The sequence below is a fragment of the Oncorhynchus clarkii genome, chromosome 5 (genome assembly GCF_045791955.1).
Source record: "Oncorhynchus clarkii lewisi isolate Uvic-CL-2024 chromosome 5, UVic_Ocla_1.0, whole genome shotgun sequence".
NCBI classification, from domain to species: Eukaryota; Metazoa; Chordata; class Actinopteri; order Salmoniformes; family Salmonidae; genus Oncorhynchus; species Oncorhynchus clarkii.
In genome coordinates this window covers 25,469,679-25,493,686 of record NC_092151.1, presented here as the reverse complement: position 1 = coordinate 25,493,686, position 24,008 = coordinate 25,469,679, and the positions used below count along the sequence as shown (strand labels likewise).

The window sequence follows — 24,008 nt, the reverse complement described above, 5'->3', positions numbered from 1 at the left end:
GGAGAGGGTGAAAAATGTACAAACAGTTCAGAACCATCAAATCACAGTTAAAGCTGTGACCTAAACGATTCAGACTAGCTGGCATGTAAATCTGTCTGATTATGAAAGTAAAAACAAATCTAGCAACAACAATCTAGAGACCACCCTCACCACTTTGTTTTCGTAGAAGCTGATGTTGTAGGTGTCGGCCACGAAGACAAAGCGGTTCCTCCATCTCTTGTTTTCCTCCAGGTACTGGAACAGACCCCCAGAGAAGATGGAGCGGTCCTCCAGAGGGTTCTACCACACCAGACAGTTAGCATTAGAGCTGCTGTCACTTGTATTATTGTACTACATGAGTTTTGGTTTGATTAGAGAACAAATTGATACAATTCGGTTCGATGCACTAACAGCTGTTGCATAAACACATTCATTTTCCATTCTAAATGAAACTGAGCTGGGCCTGTCTGAGCTGACTTCTGTGTGTGTGTGTAAATGATGTATGTCTATGGTGTATGTATTATGTAGGCACTTGAGCTGAGCCATAAGGGAGACTAGGCATCTACCACCTCACTACGACTATCAGATCATGTGTTTTACCTACGCAAAAACAAAAGTATTTTTCATTCTATAGCTTGTTCTCCATCTTCTGTTTAAATAGTAATCCAACATGCTTTCAGCACTTATTCCCATGACTGATCTAGCCGATTAAACTCAACTCCACGATTTACGATGGAGTTGATTGGCGACTAGTGTGGGCAGACTGGAGCTCCGACAACAAAATGTTTTCTGAAAAAACTACTGATTTCAGCACCCAATGAATAGTGCGCAATTACACAGGACAATGTCATACTGTATCGGCATCTAAGCATCGTGATAATATCATGTCTTGAGGTCCCTGGCAATTCCCAACCCTAGTTAGTTAGTTAGTACCAGCAAAAGCAGTAATGATGGGCTTTGTCCCAAATGGCACCTTATTCCCTATATAGTGCACTACTTTTTTTTTTACCAGGTCTGGTCAAACATAATGCACTATAAAGGGTATAGGGTGCAATTTGGGACACAACCGTGGTGTTTGCAGTTGTACAAGCGATGCAGATCTGCATGGTCAGTTAGTTACCAAGTCAATTACAGAGCAATCAATATGATTCAGACACTATTTAAAAAGGACTGAAAACCACACACTAATGCTGTTCAGGAAATACATTGGAAACCATTGGTCTAAACATGTCTTGTAACATACAGAGAAGGCATCACGTGTGTGGAACAACAAGGTCCTGACACAGGCAGGCTGTATCTCAAATAGCACCATAGGGCTCTGGTCAAAAGCAGTGCACTATATAGGGAATAGCGTGCCATTTGAGACTCATACATACAGTAAATGTCAGGCCTGATCTCATTTGACACGCTGGTGGAGGTTGAGACTGGATGGCTAAAGTGAGAACACACAGGTGTGGCATATTGTTTACACCACCACTTTGTTTTTAGATTTCCTGTTGTAGATCAAATACTGTAACTCAAACAGCATAATCCCAGCTGAGGAGGGGGGGGGGGGGGGGGGTGGAGCTGGAGAAGAAGAAAAGAAGAAAGATTATGTGTGCTTGGAAGGTGCTAACTGGCAATGCTTGGTTAAAGGTGCCTATGAGTGCCTCTGTTTTAATCTGAAAGAGTTTTGTGCTGTTTCCTTGTGTGAATGTAAGTATGTGCATGTGTCGATGCGTGTGTGTCCCTACACAGAGCATCAGTTCGGTACTGAAGAGAATAGACAAGGAAAGCAGTCACAAGACTCTTAGCACCATCACTGTTTGTTCACGTGTGAAATCGGCTTTAATTCCCTCCAGTGACTCGATGGTGGAGACCAACACAGAACTCAACAGTATTACAGTGGAGATAGCTACAGTACACGTTTCATATCTGTGTCCATAGCAGTGTAAACACTCACGACCTAACAATGAGATAAAATCTTAAGGGAGACTCAGAGAAGGATGGTGAGGTAGATAAAAAAACAGAGGATGAGGAGCGGAGGAGGATGAGTAGGAGAGACACAGATGGCGTGGGAATACTGTGATAGAGGAAAATGAAATAACTGAATAAACGGAAGAGGGCTTAATGTGTACATTAATGTATAGAATTTATTATAAAAGGAGAGAAAATTCACGAGGGTGCAGTGAGATACCCAATGGGTTGGATGATACTTTTACCATCAATCATCTAAAAATATATATACTTAAAAAGAGGAAATCAACCACCATTAACACAATGGAAAGGTAAAATGCATTATTATCTAAATGTTGAAAGTGCGTGGGTGACAGAGAGAAACAAAATGGTGCAGTTTGAGGCCATGTGGAGGAGGGTAATGTGGGCGCTGGAGATGGGGGTGTGAGCAGGTGCGTCTGGGCAGGTGTGATGTAGTTGATGTTTGTGTGTGTCTGTATGTTGTCGTTTGTGTATGTATGTTTTTTATTGTTTATATATATATATATATATATATATATATATATATATATATATATATATATATACATATATATATATACAGTGCCTTGCGAAAGTATTCGCCCCCCTTGAACTTTGCGACCTTTTGCCACATTTCAGGCTTCAAACATAAAGATATAAAACTGTATTTTTTTGTGAAGAATCAACAACAAGTGGGACACAATCATGAAGTGGAACGACATTTATTGGATATTTCAAACTTTTTTAACAAATCAAAAACTGAAAAATTGGGCGTGCAAAATTATTCAGCCCCCTTAAGTTAATACTTTGTAGCGCCACCTTTTGCTGCGATTACAGCTGTAAGTCGCTTGGGGTATGTCTCTATCAGTTTTGCACATCGAGAGACTGAAATTTTTTCCCATTACTCCTTGCAAAACAGCTCGAGCTCAGTGAGGTTGGATGGAGAGCATTTGTGAACAGCAGTTTTCAGTTCTTTCCACAGATTCTCGATTGGATTCAGGTCTGGACTTTGACTTGGCCATTCTAACACCTGGATATGTTTATTTTTGAACCATTCCATTGTAGATTTTGCTTTATGTTTTGGATCATTGTCTTGTTGGAAGACAAATCTCCGTCCCAGTCTCAGGTCTTTTGCAGACTCCATCAGGTTCTTCCAGAATGGTCCTGTATTTGGCTCCATCCATCTTCCCATCAATTTTAACCATCTTCCCTGTCCCTGCTGAAGAAAAGCAGGCCCAAACCATGATGCTGCCACCACCATGTTTGACAGTGGGGATGGTGTGTTCAGCTGTGTTGCTTTTACGCCAAACATAACATTTTGCATTGTTGCCAAAAAGTTCAATTTTGGTTTCATCTGACCAGAGCACCTTCTTCCACATGTTTGGTGTGTCTCCCAGGTGGCTTGTGGCAAACTTTAAACGACACTTTTTATGGATATCTTTAAGAAATGGCTTTCTTCTTGCCACTCTTCCATAAAGGCCAGATTTGTGCAATATACGACTGATTGTTGTCCTATGGACAGAGTCTCACACCTCAGCTGTAGATTTCTGCAGTTCATCCAGAGTGATCATGGGCCTCTTGGCTGCATCTCTGATCAGTCTTCTCCTTGTATGAGCTGAAAGTTTAGAGGGACGGCCAGGTCTTGGTAGATTTGCAGTGGTCTGATACTCCTTCCATTTCAATATTATCGCTTGTACAGTGCTCCTTGGGATGTATAAAGCTTGGGAAATCTTTTTGTATCCAAATCCGGCTTTAAACTTCTTCACAACAGTATCTCGGACCTGCCTGGAGTGTTCCTTGTTCTTCATGATGCTCTCTGCGCTTTTAACGGACCTTTGAGACTATCACAGTGCAGGTGCATTTATACAGAGACTTGATTACACACAGGTGGATTGTATTTATCATCATTAGTCATTTAGGTCAACATTGGATCATTCAGAGATCCTCACTGAACTTCTGGAGAGAGTTTGCTGCACTGAAAGTAAAGGGGCTGAATAATTTTGCACGCCCAATTTTTCAGTTTTTGATTTGTTAAAAAAGTTTGAAATATCCAATAAATGTCGTTCCACTTCATGATTGTGTCCCACTTGTTGTTGATTCTTCAAAAAAAAATACAGTTTTATATCTTTATGTTTGATGCCTGAAATGTGGCAAAAGGTCGCAAAGTTCAAGGGGGCCGAATACTTTCGCAAGGCACTGTATATATATTATTGACAGTGAGAGGACGTTTCTTTTTTTGCTGAGTTATATATATATATATAACTCAGCAAAAAAAGAAACGTCCTCTCACTGTCAATTGCATTTATTTTCAGCAAGTTTAACATGTGTAAATATTAGTATGAACATAACAAGATTCAACAACAGACATAAACTGATCAAGTTCCACAGACATGTGACTAACAGAAATTGAATAATGTGTCCCTGAACAAAGGGGGGGTCAAAATAAATCAGAAGTAACAGTCAGTATCTGAGGTGGCCACCAGCTGCATTAAGTACTGCAGTGCATCTCCTCCTCATGGACTGCACCAGATTTGCCAGTTCTTGCCCCCCCTGTTCAGCAACACATTATTCAATTTCTGTCAATTTCTGTTAGTCACATGTCTGTAGAACTTGTTCAGTTTATGTCTCAGTTGTTGAATATTGTTATGTTCATTTAAATATGTTCATTTAAATATTTACACATTATGTTTTCTGAAAATAAACGCACTTGACAGTGAGAGGACGTTTCTTTTTTGCTGAGTTTATATATAAATAAAAAAAATGGAAGAGGGACAGATGGAGCAAGAGAAGAACAGAGGAAGACACAAAAACAGCAATAGGGGGTAAACGAGTGCGACAGACAGTCGTTTCCGGGCCGGCCTCTTGCCTTGCGGTGCAGGAGTTGTGACTGGGGCGCTCCTCCCCCCTCGATCTCAAAGCGGACACTGTTGAAGAGGGCCACTGCATACTGCTGCTCGTACACATGGCCAAACTCCCCCGTCACCTGCCTGGTACGAGCTGTGGGCAGAGATAGATGACAGTTAGAGACACATTCACAGAACGCACACAACACAGCTGCAGAGCGACACAGTCTGAATAATCCAGTATGTAGCGTAAATGACAACAGGTGCCAAGTTACTCAAACATCAATGTCAAAACAGACATGTCAATCTGGAAAAACACACACACACAGAGACAGAGAGACAGAGAGACACATAGACAGAGAGAGACAGAGACAGAGACAGAGACAGAGAGAGAGAGAGAGAGAGAGACATGCTAGACAGTCACAGAAAAAAAGCCACAGACAGAGAGAGAGTGAGAGTGAAGAGTGAGAGCAGCAAAGAATGTGGGAGAGCGGGAGAGAATGTGGGAGAGCGGGAGAGAGAGCACAGCTAAGCCACACAGTCCCAGAAACTTCAGCTGGCAGCAGGGCCAGAGCATGACACATCAGTAATGTGACTCGTCAGATCACAGAGTACTTGGTCTTGAAGAGAAGCTGTGAGACTACCGAAGGTGGCATAGACGACAGGCTTGTGGAGAGGCTATACTATAGGGTGACTCGTAACGAAAGGTGGACTGGACTCAGACAGGTAAAGCAGAGAGAGACTGTGGATGAGAGGGCATTAACCCTACAGTATTTTTACCACCTTTCTATCAGCCGTATATGAAAAGCCAAGCAGTAAAATTAAAATTGCTCTCACATGTCACTATAAGGAATTATACCAAATCGTGAGTTATAGTATGTTTAAACAGAGACATCATTAATTGAGAAAGGGCTAAACACACCGAGTGTACAAAACATTAAAAACACTTTCCTAATATTAATATTGAGGTGCAACCACCTTTTGCCCTCAGAACAGGGCATGGACTCTACAAGGTGTCGAAAGCACACAGGAAACTGTTGAGCGTGAAAAACCCAGCAGCGTTGCAGTTCTTGACACACTGAAACTGGTATGCCTGGCACCTACTGCCACACCCTGTTCAAAAGGCCTTTAAATATTTTGTCTTGCCCATTCACCCTTGTTTCAAGGCTTAAAAATCATTCTTTAAATCTGTCTCCCTTCCTTCATCTCCAATGATTGAAGTGAATTTAACAAGTTACATCAACAAGGGATCAAATCTTTCACCTGGATTCACCTAGTCAGTCTATGTCATGGAAATATTTCCTAATGTGTTTTACACTCAGTTCATAAAATGTAGTACAATAAATGAATTCTAAATTGGAACAGATAATGAGACTTCTACAGTCAAGGCACATTAGAGCCTACAATAACATTGTACCTACTGAATTTGTACCACACTACAGACTATATGGAGATACAAGCATCAGGATGTTGAATGGTAAAATACCATGGTCTAACCAGCAATAAAGACCATCTTTTTTATTATAAAAACAAGTTATTTTTTGTAGGACTTTTCCTAAATATAGCCCTTTTCCTAAAGATCCCTTAGAGTTCACAGGCTTAGCTTGTGGTGGCGCCGTGTTCTCAGCTCAACTCATGACACAGTAATCTGTGAGATGTTTATGGTAGGGGCGCCACAGGAAAGAGAGAACAGTCTTTGAGTAGGAGGGCAGGAAGGAAAGACCTGACAAGATAGGAAAGAGGGGAGAGAAGTAATCTCAAAGTAACACTCAAACACACGTTCCGTGTACTGTATTGCACTGTATAAAAAAACATACTTGGTTCAATCCTGGGTTTCAGAACCCAAAAAATAAATACTGAGAAGGATCTAGACATAGATACTAAAAAGGGTGTTCCCCTCAGTTCCACCTGTATAATATATTCCACGCTGGTCTAATTCATCATGACACCACCCTCAGTGTGTATTTGTATAACAGTGGAAACAGGCCAGCAGGGCTTGGATGTTGTTTGAGTCATCATGAGGGTACCAGATATCTCCTGCTACATCTGTGAGCACTTTGATCCATTATTTCCCACACATCCTCTGTACCGTGCCTGTGACCTCTGACTGAGAACAATACACTAGACACCCATGTGTGTTCTCTGAGGACCAGAGCTAGCCCCATTCACAACCAGAGGCTAGAGTTGCTATTTCATTCACATGCTGCACTTTCCACAAGCTGGGTTAGTGTGCCAAAGCCTGCAGACTGGCCACAGGGAGAGTTAGGTCAAATGACACACTTCCCCACAGGAATGAAGGCATGGCTTGAACGACAGTCTGCAGCAAACTAAACTGATGGGAGATTTGATTGCACTTAAGGGCTAAATTAGGAAAGTGTGTGTGTGTGTGTGTGTGTGTGTCTACTTAGTGCCCTGTCATCCCAAATACAAGGAGCAGGCAGTCCCAGTGCCGGGGATTAGAGACTGACAGCACAACCACCTACTTCTAACCTGTGTTTGAGAAAGAAAGACAGAAAGAAAGGTAGAAAGGCAGACAGAGTGAGTGTACAGTAGTCAGAGTGCACTGATCATTTCCCTTCCTGTTTCCATTGGGTGCAGATGATCTAAAGAGATGGAAAACTCTAAGAATTAGCAGACATCCTGTACCTTGAATGGTACACTGTCACACTGGGATGTAGGCTAGGCCTACTGTGCCATATTGTATAATATAATGTCTTAACCCTCCTACTGTGTTCCGGTTGAATTGGACCGATTTACAAATTAATTTAATCTGATTGTTAAAAGGTTCCATGACTTTGTCCACACAGGGCATCTGAACACACAAAATACAATTTGTCAAAGAGGAGTTCAGCTGCTGAGAATGTGCCTTGATAGCAAATGTGGAGATGTTGACCAGTACAGCCAACTACTCCAAACAGTATACTCCCAAAGGAAAAGAGCTGACTAACCACTCCTCCCACAGGCACAAACATGTGTGCGTGCACACACACACACACACACACACACACACACACACACACACACACACACACACACACACACACACACACACACACACACACACACACACACACACACACACACACACACACACACACACACACACACACACACACACACACACACACACACACCTTATGCAGTGGGTTGGGTAGTGACTGTGAAATAGACAAAAGGTTTAAGATGAAACAATAGGAATATGACAAGTAGAACGAAGCTGCAGAGAGAAAGATGGATTTTTAGGCCAAAAGAACTACATTGTGAGAGAGCCAGAGAGGGAGGACAAAATAGGGCAGTGTGTGAGAACCAAACTGGCTTTCTGCTCAGTAATCCCAAGGCATGTTCCTACCTGTTTCTTCTTCTGTACACACACTCACTTCCCTCTTTCTTTCTTAATCTGCAGCTTTAGACATCGTTGGAAGCTATACAGGGACAGAATCCTGAATCTCTCAGCCTCATGGCCAATTATGTAGACTAGATTGAAATGAGCTAAAAAAACAGCACATTTTTCCTCACACCCATGACAAAAAATTTAGTATTGCAGGAAATTATCTTTAAAACCGCAACATTTTCTCTTAGCCTCATGACAAAGTGTGTAGAATAGCATTATAAAAAAATCAGTTTTCCCAAAAATATGAAACGAGTGTACGAAACATAAGAAACACCTTCCATAATATTGTGTTGTGCACCCCCTTGTTGCCCTCAGAACAGCCTCAATTCATTGGGGCATGGACTCTACAAGGTGTCAAAAGCATTCCACAGGGATTCTGGCCCATGTTGACGCCAATGCTTCCCACAGTTGTATCAAGTTGGCTGGATGTCTTCTGGGTGTTAGATCATTCTTGCTTTGTACACTCAGTATATATAATAGTAAACCGAGAGTCATCAGTTATTTCGACCATTCGATTGGTTGAAATTTTAAAACGTGTATTTTTCAATATGTAGACACACCCCATGTTAGAATAAAATCAACTATATGTAGGCTACATTGTCTGATGCTTTAAGCACTGTGACTTAAAAATGAAGACACAAATTACTAAAGAGGAAGCCAGAGATCAATAAAGCCTAACCAGAAGTAAAAACCTGTTCCCAACCCCCCTCCTCCCGCTGCTGGCCTTTGCAGATTCTGCCATTTTGCTCCTGAAGTTGCCGGTAATAGGGTACACCAGCATTCTGCAACTTTTTCCATTTGTAGTGCCAAGTTATTATACCATTTCTACTGATCTGCTTGCCAGTTATGATTTTCATATTTTCATGGAATAGGTTAATTTAATTTATAACAAAGTCTTCATATCTCAAAATCAATATAATGTGGTTAATCAAAATTCTATCTAAATGAAAATGATACAAACCTAAAAGTAACTTCTATTGCCAATACGTAAAAAATAGCCTACATAAAGCCAACAAATAAAAACATTGCAGGTTGGAAATATCCTGATAAAAATCCTATAAATCACATTGGCTCTGTATGGCCTGTCTGCAAGGAACTTGAAACATTGTATTAACTATTAACTTGGGTCAGGCCTGCAAACTTGCAACATTGTATACAGTATTCTGGGCCCTCAGAGTTTAACATGCCAGTGAGCTCCAGACTAAAAGCTGTATGGTATTTGCACAAGGGATAAGAAGTAATCAGGTTGGCCTATTTTATGACATTTGCATCGGATCAGAGCATGAACTACTGTCTTTCTCAATGGATGTAAAAACAGACTTTGTTCACTTGCTTTTTGAGGTGAAGAAAAAATTACTTTGAGAAGCTCCACAGTGATAGTGAGTTAAGACAAATCAGAAACAGTATCAGATTCCCAAATGGGCACATTTATAAGCCTACATTTGCGCACAGGCCAGGCAGCCTAGGCCTAGTTCTATGCATAACTCAAATTTGACAGGAGCGCTCCAAACAAAAGACAATGAATAAATTGACTACTCGTAAACGGAATCAAATAAATAACTTGTCCACTCTTACAATGACAAGACTATATTATTATTACTACATTGAATGCATTAACAGAAATGACCTTGTCCAAACAAACATTGTAGATCAGAAATGGTAAACCATCCCTGCGGCCTACACAATGGATTAGACCACTCAGACAGGCGTGAATCAGACAGGTGTCTCGTGTGCCATAACATTTATTTTGATATATTTGCCACAGCTCGACAAAAAAATAAATATTGGTTGACCAACAGCCTATCGATCAGTTGACTAAATGGGGTCAGCCCTGATAATAACCATCAAATCCATGATATAACAACCATCATATCGAAGTAAACTTGAAGTCATGCGATGACATGTTGTGTGGTCCTCCCACTACAACTCGGGAAACCATGCCGTTTATTAGGCTACAATAAGTTACGATGAACTTCACAGGGTGGTGGAAGTGCACTGTGATGAGTTTGATGCGCCTTAAATCGAGGGTCTTATTCTGGTGACATGATGATCGATGCTTGGCTGCCATTTGACAAAAAAAAAATGATATTGCTCTTATCCAAAATAATAATTTGGTCAAACAGAAAAGTACATTATCTTCATGATTCCTGTAATGAAAGTGTCTGCCTGCCCCTCTACCCATTTAATTGGGGCCTGTTGCTGTGTCAAGCGAACCACTCTCTCTTTCCCAGGGGGAAAAAAATGCTCTGGGAGAAAGAAAAGGTTTTCTGATTGTATAACATTTAAAAATCATATTGTGGGGAAAACGCAGCCATTCTGTTGCCACAGTTGAATAAATGAGGTTATCAGCGTTCTATAGCTATACTTTTTATTTCACAGCTCTCAATTTTGAGCTCAATAGCAACTATTTTTACAACCAAAATATTTTATATGGTTTTGAGCCATTGGAGAATTTTTTTATTTTTTATTCTGGAGCCCTATTTTAAAATGTAAAATAAAACAGCCTAATTGTCAACCCATAATGAATGACAATCACTGGATTAGGTTGCACATAAGTAAGGCCCGGAAAAACGGAAAAGACTAACCACCCGAGCCATAGACTATTCTCTCTGCGTCCACATGGCAAGCAGTACCGGTGCATCGAGTCTGGGACCAACAGGCTCTTGAACAACTTCTATCCCCAAGCAATAAGACTGATAAATAGCTAACAAAATGACCACACGGATTGAGTTAACCTTGTATTTTTATTGTTATTTTACTTAGCATTGTCTATGCACACTCACAGGGCCCTAAACACACACTCCATCCTCTTCTCACTCACACAGAATATGCACATACATTTATACTAACTCAACACACACCCACTCACATACAAGCTGCTGCTACTCTGTTTCTTATGTCCGGTTGCCTAGTCACCTTACACCTTACCTTACACAGGGGTGCAACTTTCACTGAAATTGCATTTTTTTCCCCCCTCAGTTTTATAATCGGAATGTGACACAAAACGAGACAGTGGTGTGCTTTAGGACCATGTGGACGCCTCCAAGCGGTCGGGTAGGCTGTTTGGAGTGTTTATCCGACCGGATAAAAAAATTATAATAATTGTAAAAAAAAATAAAAATATGCCACCCCCACTTCTAAAACCGAAGTTGCGCACCTGCCCCTACACCTATACCTCCATCACTCCAGTATCCCTGCACATTGTAAATATTGCATTGGAACTGACCCTGTATAGTATGCTTACTTAGTTCTGATTCAGAGGGGTTGGGTTAAATGCGAAAGACACATTTCAGATGAATGCATTCAGTTGTACAACTGACTAGGTATCCCACTTTCCCTTCATATTTTTCTTCTAGTATTACATAGTTATTGATTATCGCAATGTTGGGTTTCGAGATATCAAGAAAGGAATTTCACTGTACTTATGCATGTGACATTAACTTGAATCACAACATGAAACAATGTATTTCTTGAATACGATCTCATTTTTTAATAAAGCACTGAATTACTTTATAAGATATATATACATACAGTATATATTATGTGACGGGGTGGTGTGACCAAATCATGGGCTGGTGCAACTGAAAAACTTAGTGGCACCAGGGGAAAATGTTAGTCTGGAGCCCTGTGAGGGTGAGTCTGGGGGTAAAGTGGCATACAGTGTTTCCAGCCACAACCACACACACACACACACATATCCTGGATTCTGAGGTTGGAACCCCAGACAGTGTGGCTAGCCATGGAAAATATAGGTCTGGAGTAGCCTGATCAGACCACACTTCACCCAAGCAAACTCATATAATCAATTCAACACGACTGAATTGAGAAATGGTTCAGTGAAACACACCCCAGCAAACATGAGCCCATTGGCCTCATGTGGGTTTTCACGCCAGTCCGACATGGGCTAGTCGTTCCAATAAGTGTTCTGTTGTGTGATGACCAATCTCTCTTTCTTGTACACTGCCAATGACGAAGTCTTTAAACATACTTCAATACCTAAGTGCATGTGACATATGAGAAACGTAAAGGGAAATTTCACTGCTGCTCTATTTCACTATATATGTCCATTAATGTTATATATGTTATATGTTATTAAAATCAAGAATTTATTCACTACACGGAAATCGAGGGTTTCTGCATTTCACCGGTATAAAACGGGCCATCTACATTTGCTGGTTGTAAACCAACCACCATATCCAGAATTCATAATTTCAGGATGTAGTGCCGTCCTGGTGGAGGTAGATCCAGTTGATGTGAATACTCCCATGGAGAAATAAACATTTCTGTTTGTAGCCAACACTTTCAGACAGCGGATTTTGAAACGGATCGGAAGTCTCAACTCATGGTGTTGCCAGGTCGAACGTTGAAACGTGATGCTATTCCATCGATTTTCCACTTCACGTCAAAGAATAAGGCATCCGATCAGCCAACATCAGCACAGCAGAAAAGAAGAAGTCGAGCTGACGTTACCTAGCCAACTAGCTAGAGAACTACATTTGTTTATCTAAACCAACGTTTCCACAGCTTTCATAATACGCTGGCTATTCAAAAGAAATTGTTTTTTACATTTTTTTTCTTCTTCATTCCACACTAGGAAGAGCTGTCCGCATTGCCAAACTTCTTCCATTTTAGAATGGAGGCCACTGTGTTCTTGGAGACCTTTAAATGTGGCAGACATTTTTTGGTACCCTTCCCCAGATCTGTGCCTCGACACAATCCTGTCTCGGAGCTCTACGGACAATTCCATCGACCTCAGTCTGAGGTCCTGAGCGCTCTGGAACAGGTTTTCATCATGGATCTCTCTGTACTTTGCCCTGTTCATCTTTCCCCCGATCCTGACTAGTCCTCCAGTCCCTGCTGCTGAAAAACATCCCCATAGCATGATGCTGCCACCACCATGCTTCGCCGTGGGGATGGTGCCAGGTTTCCTCCAGACGTCGCACTTGGCATTCAGGCCAGAGTTCAATTTTGGTTTCATCAGACCAGAGAATCTTGTTTCTCATGGTCTGAGTCTTTTAGGTGCCTTTTTGGCAAACTCCAAGCGGGCTGTAATGTGCCTTTTACTGAGGAGTGGCTTCCCTCTGGCCACTCTACCTACCATAAAGGCCTGATTGATGGAGTGCTGCAGAGATGGTAGTCATTCTGGAAGGTTATTCCATCTCCACAGAGGAATTCTGGAGCTCTGTCAGAGTGACAATCGTGTTCTTTGTCATCTCCCTGACCAAGACCCTTCTCCCTCGATTTCTCAGTTTGGCCGGGTGGCCCGCTCTAGTAAGAGTCTTGGTGGTTCCAAACGTCTTCCATTTAAGAATGATGGAGCCCAATGTGTTCTTGGGGACCTTCAATGCTGCAGGCATTTTTTGGTACCCTTCCCCAGACCTATGCTTCGACACAATCCTGTCTCGGTGCTCTACAGACAATTCATTTGACCTCATGGCTTGGTTTTTACTCTGACATGCACCGTCAACATATGACCTTATACAGACAGGTGTGTGCCTTAAAGAAATCATGTCCAATCAATTGAATTTACCACAGGTGGATTCCAATCAAGTTGTAGAAACATGTGAAGGATTAATTTCAATTCTCATAGCAAAGATTCTGAATATTTATGTAAATAAGGTATTTGTTTTTTCATTTTTAGTACATTTGAAAAAATTTATAAAAACCAGTTTTTGCTTTGTCATTATGGGGTATTGTGTGTAGAAAGATGGATATTTTTTTACAATCAATTTTAGAATAAGGCTGTAACGTAACAAAATGTGGAAAAAGTATTATTTATTTTTTTACAAGTGTACAGACAAGTGACTAGATGATTCCTGCTGCATCGAAAACCAATAAAGTGTTGACTTCAACATCTGGATCATTTCATTGTGGTATTCATGAAATTAATTTGCATAAACTAGCTACAATCTTACTGCGAAACAGATCATTTCAACTAAAATTTGTTGGCAAGTAAACATGTTTCAATAAAACAGTAGATTATTCTGTCAAATAAGTAAACATGGTTTGTTTAAGACAAGTTTATTTGCTCTGGAGACCGAGGTGAGTTTACACAGAAGTATGCAGGAACAGTTATGGCAACACATGACATATATACAATAGAAGAAAAATATACTACTAACGCCTATAATAAATACTACAGTTTCACAAAGGGAATACTTGCATATGGCGTGTTTAGGTGGTGCAGTGAGGTGTTCAGAGTCACGTTGATACAAGGGGAGATTGTTGTTATGGGACCTTTCACATCTCTTTGAGAGTCATCAACTTCTTTGTATCCAAGCGGAATTGTCTGTGAAAGAAAGACAAACTATTAGACATTTGTGGGCAATCGCTGTGTACTGTCTGTATTGCTATTGTAGCAGCATTATTTAGAATTAGGCAATAAGGCCTGAAGAGGTGTGGTATATGGCCAACATACCACAGCTAAGGGATTTTCTTATGCACGAGTGCCTGGACACAGCCCTTAGCCATGGTATATTTGTCATGAACCACAAACCCAGATGTGCCGTATTGCTATTAGAAACTGGTTACCAATGTAATTACAGCAGCAAAAATACATGTTTTGTCATACCCGTGGTATACAGTCCGATACTGGTCTTTCAGCATTCAGAGCTCGAACCAAGTTTATAATATGAGACACTTTGAAATCTCAGACACACATTAGCTAGCTAGCTACAACATACAGGTATAGTTACTCCAAGACTAATGTGAGTCATAAAGCCAGAGTCATTCCTTTACTCTTCGTCATCAAAATATTTCCCTAATTTTGCTCCTATTGAGGTGCACTGAAGCTAGCTAGGCTAGTTAGCTAGCTATAACTTCAACTACAGTACATTTTAGGTTTAGGAAACAAAGCTAGCTAGCAAAACTTGGCTTGTAGTGGTACTAGCAAGCTCCGTTATGGCCGAAAATCACAAAATTGTACTGAACAACACATGTTAAAAGAGAGCTTATATTGCTAGCTAGTTATCGACTGCAAAACAACTTACTTGTTTGTCATTTGCCCTCCTTATCCAGCCGCTGCTTGCTGGTCTCGCAATTATTTTTCTCGCTGTCTCAACTCCTCTTCAGTGCATTCCGGCTCAAATAAATAGGGCTGCACCTTCCTATGTAAAAAATATATATTCTTTGTCCAGCTCTTCTTGGAAAGAGGAATAATCAGAGGCAGCTATTGTAATTATTTAGTGCACGGTAAAATAGCTCCCAAGAACCTGTAGAAACGAATACCGGCCCCGTTTTGAAAAAAGCCACTACCACATTTGGAAAGGGTAAAACTACTGCCCAAACATTATGCTCAAGCTGACTGTCCTTGGGAAAGCAGTTATTATCTTTGCTACAGATTGTTAGAACAGATAATGTGATTTAACCAAATATTTTTGTATCCATTATTGGGAGTTAAAGGTTAGGTACTGTTTGGTGTAGCACAGAACATTTGCGACCAAGCTTAACTTGGCAACACTATTTTTGTTCTCGATTCAGCCAAACATGCATCTTTTAAAATGTATGTGTCCAGTTGCAGATGGTGCATTTGAATTTAGAGAATACTCCATTATTAAAATAAATCCATTTGAAATATTGCTAAGTTAAGGTTGGTCGAAAATGATCTGTCCTATACACCAAACAGTTCCTAACCTGTAGCCCTTGATTGTGACTCTCAGTTCCATTACATTACACAAATGAGTCATTAGACAAAGGAATCTTCTGTATGGGGGAGTTTGCGGTAGGGTTTTGGAAGCATAAGGACCTTATCTTTCATATCAGCAAGAAATAATTATATATATATTTTTTCTTCCAAAAATGGTTAAATTGATACACACCTTTGTCAGGTTCCCACAACGCCATAGTTCCATGTTACATTGCTTGTTTACAGTGGTGTAAAGTCCTTACTAAAAATACTTGAAAGTACTTTTTGGGGTATCTGTACTTTACTATCTATATTTGACAACTTTTACTTCACTACATTCCTGAAGAAAATAATGTACTTTTTACTCCATACATTTTCCCTGACACCCAAAAGTACTTGTTCTCTTGATAATCATTCAAAATGTAACATCTCTTGTCATCCCTACTGCTTCTGATCTGGCGGACTCACTAAACACGTTTCATTTGTAAATCATGTCTGAGTATTGAAGTGGCTATCCATAAAAATACAAATACATTTAAATAGTGCCATCTGGTTTTTAACTATTTATACTTTTACTTTTAATACTTAAATGTATTTTAGTAATTACATTTACTTTTTAAAGTTTATTTATAACCAAATACTTTTAGACTTTTACACAAGTAGTATTTTACTGGGCGACTTTCACTTCAGTCATTTTCTCCTAAAGTAAAAAAAAAAAAACCTTGACCCCTTTTTCTCCCCAGCTTTGTGTTAACCAATTGTCTTAACCAACACCCGTACGGAGTGTTGAATTGCTGCAACACCCGTACGGAGAGTCGAAGGTCGAGAGCCATAACTCCTCCGAAACACGACCCTGCCAAGCCGCGCTGCTTCTTGGCGTACTGTTCGCTTAACCCAGAAGCCAGACGCACCAATGTGCCGGAGGAAACACCAAAGTCAGCTTGCAGGCACCCCGCACGCCACAAGGAGTCGCTAGAGCGTGATGGGACAACCCGGACGACGCTGGGCCAATTGTGCACTGCCTCATGGGTCTCCAGGTCACAGCTGGCTGTGACACAGACTGGGATCGAACCCGGGGCTGTAGTGACTTCTCAAGCACTGTGATGCAGTACCTTAGACCGCTGCGCCACTTGGGAGGCCCTGTATCTTTACTTTTACTCAAGTATGACAATTGGGTACCTTTTCCACCACTGCTTGTTTACGGAAAACATACGGAAGACAGAGTGGACTACCTGTGTTTATTAGCTATCTGCTTCGCCGTACACCGGTGTGTGTGAATGGAAGACAGACACCACAAACTTGTTGTCAGTGAAAAATACTGTTGGCTGCAACTGTGCAAAGAAAACGGTTAAAACAGCATACAGTAAGTGTGTATTATGCATTTGTGAAATTATTTGGTGATATGAAAGAGGGATTTCTGGTTCTAGAACCATACCACAATGGAGAATCAATTCACGTTTAGATGGAGTATTTGGCTGTTTTGTCTTCCAGAGACAATTCACCCTTTAAACAGAACGTGTAATGTTCTTGGACAAAGGAGTATCATTAGGCTCTTTTTGAGCGACCTAACCTGTAACTCCCAGTAATGGATACCAGAAATATTTGGTTAAATCACATTATTTTGTGTAACAATCTGTAGCTATTATCATCTCTGAGAAATAAGGTCTTTCAGATTGGGTTTGATTCAAATTAGGAGAGTTTGTCCGTTTAGAATGTAATTCGGCTGAGTTTTAGTCGAGGAAATTTGACATTATGTAGTATTCTAATTTATTGCAACAGTGTACATTTTAAAACGTGTAACTTTCGAGGGATGCTGACTGTCGAGTAATTTTCCTGTGCGGGAATAGAAAAAACAGTGGGTAAGAGCCCATATCCTTTTAAATGAATTGTCTTGTATCTCTCTTCACATTTTACGCAAATATATTAAGCAGCAATTCAAGATGTAAATTGGAAGGAAAGTCAAGGAGGAGCTTACCGGTAATCATCTCTCGCTTGCCTTCGTCCAGGTGAGTGGAAATTACATCCCCCATCGTTACAGCCCCGCTGGTTAACCAACAAACCCCAAGAGAAGGGGCAAAAAGGCGCGTTGGCCAATGTCAAGGACAGTATCTCAACCTAGGAGAGGAAAAAATACACTAGCCTACCGCGTATGACTTCGCCTTTCCCCGAAACTACGCCACATACAATGTTTCAAAAGCAAGTTGATTGCTTATCCGCCAGAAAATCTGCGTCGACAAAAAGTGGTGGAAGAGTGTGTCCTGTTATACCTTTTCTGGATCGTGAGTAAAATCAAATGAAAAGTTAGAAAGTCGGCTAAGTTAGTTCATTCTGACAAGACACACCCTCTCAAAATCATCACTCCATCGTGTTCAGCCTGGGTGTGGCTTTTAAAGGAATATTCTGGGTATAAAATTACCAGACTGTGGAGTGCATAAAGTACCCTTTTGTGATTTACAGAAATTATATCTGGCCCAAATTTCAACTTCATTATTGACGTGCGGAAATGTTGCTTTTAGCCTTTGCGAAAAAAATGTAGGCTAATAATCGTTTTTCAACACTAATATAGCGTAGGCTACAATACAGCCATCTATCATGTCATGAGTGATGATGTTATTCTGTAAAGTTTCTGTTTTTGTAAAAAAGTAGTCTTTGACAGGAAACAAAATGCCATGTCTAGGGAGAGGATGATGAGCTAGGGATGGGGATGAGACTGCTCAGGAGGAGGTATACTGCCCCCGTGTGGACCATCAACATTGGCAAAAGTGAAAGGACCACCACGGACCATTTTCATCCAGTTTTGGCTGAAGATTCTTGACCAATACTAATTTAAATTTTTAAATTAAAATATTTTAAAAACGTTACAAGCGGATGGAGCCTGTTGTTGTGGTGGGCCGGACCTGTGTTGGGGACTTTTGTCATGTCCCTGTCACTGTGGCGAGGGTTCCCTGCTCTGCCCTGGTGGACACTGAGTCCACAGTAACTCTGGTGAGGCCAGATATTGTGCCAGGTTGGACTCAGTGTGAGCCCACAACCGTGCAGCTCCGCACAGTCACAAGTGAGCTGGCACCCATGAAAGGGAAGGGATTAATGACTCTGACAGTAGGGGGCAGGTCCTGTGTGGATGGCGGCTGTGCAGGACCCTTGTATACTGGGGTTGGACTTTCTTAGGAGCACAGGCTGCCAGTTAGACCTAAATGGGGGCACACTGAGCTTCCAGGGAGGGCCGGCAGTCACCATGGTCCCCCCTAATGTCACATTCACTCAACCCAACAAACACTTTACTCCAACAGTTAACGCAGCAGAGACTCATGGCTGCCCCCCCTCCCCCACATCTGTGTGTGACTTTTCCCCAGCCCCTCTGTCACCTATGGCTGTGTGTTACATTCCCCCAGCTACCTCCACGACACAGCCCTCACGACACAGCCCTCACAGCCCCCCGGGCCGCACCCCCCCAGCCCAGCTACCCCAGATGGGAGAGGAGAGGACACTGTGCAGTGAGGGAGATATGGGGGAGGAACTGTGTTGGTCTTGACCCCGAGCAGCAGGAACGGTTGTGGCAGTTGCTGTTTGAATTCAGAGACAGCTTTGCACTGAGTGAGGAAGAAGTGGGTCAGACTCATCTGGTGCAGCATGAGATCGATACAGGTGATGCTGGACCCATCAAGATGCGTCCCCGCCGTATCCCGCTGGCAAGGCAGACAAGGCTGTGTTGGAGATGCAGCGGGCAGACTTCATCGAGCCCTCAGACAGCCCCTGGGCAGCGCCAGTCATCATGGTTCCGAAGAAGGGGGGGCAAGCTGAAGAAGGGGGGGCAAACAGTAGCCTGTGTAAAGTTGGTTTAATAAACCGTCAATTCGTAAACTAAATCCTCTGTCTGGACAATTGTTCCTTTATGATCTAGTCAGGTCAGGGTAGCCTAGTGGTTAGAGCGTTGGACTAGTAACCGGAAGGTTGTGAGTTCAAACCCCCGAGCTGACAAGGTACAAATCTGTCGTTCTGCCCCTGAACAGGCAGTTAACCCACTGTTCCCAGGCCGTCATTGAAAATAAGAATTTGTTCTTAACTGACTTGCCTGGTTAAATAAAGGTAAAAAAAAAAAAAAAAAAAAAAAAAAAAAAAAAAAAAAAATTACAATATTTTTGCCATCGTGGGCCAGAATCATATTACAGGATTATACATCATGTGTATGACTGTGTTGGCAGATACATCTACTGTAAATCACGTCCAGATATGCTACTTATTTTACTTTTTTAACATGCATAGAAATAAACCACATCAATGTTCTCCTTTTGTTTGGTATTTTCATTATTAAACATCAATGAACTACACGGAGGGAGAAGTACACTGTGCATTCAGCACCACGGCCAGAACTCTTGATAACGTGTATGCACAAAAACACAAGAAAGAGAGAGCTCAACATTACATTTAAACTAGCTAATCAGTGTGTGGAGTGAAGTCTCTGATGGGCATTGACTAGAGCAGTGAAGTCAGGTAAAGTTTCTGACGTCGCTCTGCGCAGGATTGCTGAGAGATGAGAGTCGGTAAGAGATGATCTGTGCCTTGACTTGTTATATTCCATCACTGAAAATGTCTGTTCACATACATAGGTTGACCCAAACAGTACATACACCTTCTGAGCATCTTTGGAAAGTTTTGTTCATCGAGAGATGCATAGAACCTCGTCAGTGACATTATTTTGAATCACTGCATCAGACTGAAGATCGACGAGCTCAAGTTGCAGGTCAGTGGGAATGTTATCCACATTGAAGGTGAAAGGAGAGGAAACCAACAGCATTTTCAGTAATTTTCCAACACTTTGAAATCCTCAAAACAACGAGAAAACTCACCTTTCAAAGCACGCATCCGCAATGTATACTTCTCCCGCTGGTCATCTGATAAGGAACAGACTAGTAGTGTCGGAAGGTTGGTGAGATTGTTGGCTTCTACTTGGCGGGTCAGAAGGAGCAATTTCCCTTGAAAGCTTTGACAAGGCTGTACATCTGATGTGCAAAAAGGCCCTTCCCCTGTAGTTTGGAATTCAGTTCATTCATGAAGGCCATGATGTCCACGGTGAATGCCAAATCATCCAACCATTCTTTATCTTGCAGTTGAAGGAAATCCATATTTTCCTTTCATTTGCAAAAACTCAGCAATCTCCAACTTCAGGTCCCACACCATTTTAAGCACTTCCCCAAACTCTGCCATCTCATGTTTGTGTGGTGGGGAGATCTCCATGACCTGACTCTGTCTCTTCCAACAGTGAGACAAACTGCCTGTGGTTTAAAGATTTTGCTCTTATGAAGTTTACCACTTTAGTGACTGTATCCACAACATGGCTATTTTTCAGAACACATTTTTACAGAGAACCTCCTGATGAATAATGCAATGCAGGAAAATAATTTTCGGATCTGGGTCAGCTACTTGATCTTGTATCCTTTACAAAAGGCCAACGTTTTTTCCTGTCAAGTTTGGGCACCCATCAGTGGTCACACTGGATAACTTTTCAAAACTCAGTCCCAGCTTTGGTGCACACACTTATTAACCTCCTCCAAAAAATATTTCCCTGTGGTTGTGCTCTTCATTGACTGCACTGAAGCAAGTTCCTCTGTAATTTCAAAGTCTGGGGTTATGCCTTGTAAGAATATCAACAACTGTGCCGTGTCACGTGCATCACTGTTCTCATCCAGGGCCAAGGAGAAATAGGTGAAATCCTTTACCTTGTCTTTCAACTATTGTTCCATATTCTCTGCAATGTCCTCGACACGATGTGTCACTGTTCGTCTTGACAGGGAAACATTTTCAAACAGCTCTTTCTTGTCGGGGCAAAGTATTGTTGCAGAGTCAATTAAACATTATTTAATGAATTCGCCCTCAGCGAATGGCTTGCTATGTTTAGCAATTCCGTCATTTGCTGAATGCAGTTTCGTGAAAAGTCCTTACTGCTTTTGCAAATGAGAAAGCAACTCTTCTGATGCACTTGTCTTCTGCTCAGAAGACATATTCCTATATTTCTCTACATGCTTCGTCTGGAAGTGTCGGGACAAGTTGTAGTCTTTCAAGACAGCGATGCTCTCTTTGCACACTAAGCACACAGCTTTCCCTGATACCTCAATAGATAGATGTTTCGATGTCCACTCTCGCTGGAACATCCTACATTCATTGTCTACTTTCCTTTTCTTTGAAATCTTTGAAAAATTCATTTTTGCACAATTTCTAGCTAACTACTATTCATAACTGTGACGTGTGTCAGCCTGCCAGTCACTGTCTGTCCTCGTGCAGTTGTTATTTATATGTGCCTTCAAAGTAAATGTCCCACAAGCGGTGGGAGTTAAATCATTACACAAAGGCTGGCATTCATTGGGCTTTTAATTTGAATAACAAATACGTTTTTCAAAACTTTACCATTGTAAATTCTTTACGTGATCTGAGTATGATTCCGCGGACCGTATTGAATCAGGTCACGGGCCGCATCCGGTCCCCGGGCCGGCCTTTGCCCAGGCCTGCATTAATTGCACTATAACTGTGACACACCGTGCCCACAAACTGTTAGGGCCTACATAACGCTCTCCCAACAGCAGAGCTTTATTTTCAGCACCATGGAGTGAATCCTTACCGCTGCTACACCTGGCTGTCAGCGGAGCATTGACTGGCAGCGAAACAGTACATTTAGCCTAATTTACTGCCTTTTAAAAAAAACTCGCTGATATGGCTGACTTGCTTAAACAAATGTTTGTTCAGCACCTTTGAAATGTTCAGCGACAGAATTCAGAACATGGGCGTTCTTACAGTATTCTCCCTGTACACCAAGTCAGAACCGTAAGATAAATATAGAGGGCATATAAGCAGAAAATGAAAGCTCTTACAATATTCAATGATTACATTTCTATAAAACAGGCTATAGGCTACATGTGCACCACCAAGTCAGAACACTAGGCTAAGTTATGAAGGGGAAAGGGACTACATTATTAGGGTTAGGCACATGGGCTACTAACAGCTTACTACACAACATACACTTAGCATTCATTTCTTTGCTCAGTATACAACATCTCCCTGGCATATTACATCATTATGCAGCAGCATACAATTCATTTTTGGACTCACCTTGTTGTGCTGTGCTCACTTGAACAGGAAGGTGGCGCGGTGGTCACTGTGGACCGTTCAAAATGTATTTTCCCTGTCGGAGCTAGTTTTTTTCAGAGTTCTCAGTTGTCTTAAACTCATTGAAGTCTGAGATTCCTCAGTTCCGAGTTTCCAGTTGTTTTGAATGCCGCCCGAAGTCATGCTGCATTGATAGCATGGCCAATGTATTCAACTTTTTCTGGCCCGTGACATGTGAATGTTTATCCTTTTAAGCCTGGGAATAGACACTTAAACCCAGACTTGGACTACACACCCACACCACTGAATAGCAGGCTAGTGATTGCTTTGCAACGCTTGCAGTTAGCCACTGATTCCTTCCAAACCACTCATTGTTGACTTTGCAATTCCTAACTTGTTGTGTAATGTTTATCTGTTGTGTAATGTTTTATCTATAATTTATCTCCATATGACAAGGATTGAAAAGTATTTGCCAGTAGATTGTCGACGTGAAACATGATGATGACTGCTTGTCTAGCTTGCTAGCTAAGATTTTTAAAGTATGATGTTGACATGATCAGTCCAATCAAAACTACGGTAGAATAATGTGATTTGATGCCATTTTATGACCTTTATGACATTGAGCCTTCTTGGATGGGCACTTCTAATAAAACTCTATGGCAGCACCCAAGTGGCTTGAATTTACGAGCTCTCCCCATAGATTTTGAGGTGACATTGGGTCCCCATGAGTGACAGAACACTGAGCCAATCACTGCGCAACTAGAGAACCTTACCAACCCCTACACTCTGTATTTTCTGCTGGCTGCCCCACCACCATAAAAAGCACTGAGCTAGACTGAAACACCTGCATTTTGTTGCTGCCTTACTCAAGAAAGCAAAAAAGAGAACATGTTTGTATGCGACTGTATAAACTCAATAATAATTAATTTTTTTACATTGTTTGCAAACTGAAATGTTTGCAAATGTATTAATGTAAAAATAACATGCTAAAAAATGTGGTTCTGACCCACCTGCCCTGAATGACGGGTCTCCACTAAAACATATAATAATGACATTTTATATAAATGTAATTGGCTAATGTAGCCACTGATATGGGGGTGGAGAGATAAGCAGTGAC

The 24,008-nt window shown here is 41.4% G+C and overlaps 1 protein-coding gene across 1 annotated transcript in view; it reads right to left on the bottom strand.

Annotated features, from left to right (window-relative positions):
• LOC139408565 (protein Niban 2-like) overlaps positions 1-18,126 on the bottom strand; it is a 42,398-nt gene extending 24,272 nt beyond the window's left edge. The window contains exons 1-3 of the mRNA XM_071152615.1: positions 17,769-18,126; positions 4,802-4,932; positions 151-279 (exon numbers count right to left, since the gene is read on the bottom strand). Of these exons, the coding sequence (XP_071008716.1) occupies positions 151-279; positions 4,802-4,932; positions 17,769-17,823 (315 nt within the window). The 5' untranslated portion in view covers positions 17,824-18,126. The remainder of the gene's footprint in view (positions 1-150; positions 280-4,801; positions 4,933-17,768) is intronic.
• Between the last annotated feature and the right edge of the window lie 5,882 nt (positions 18,127-24,008).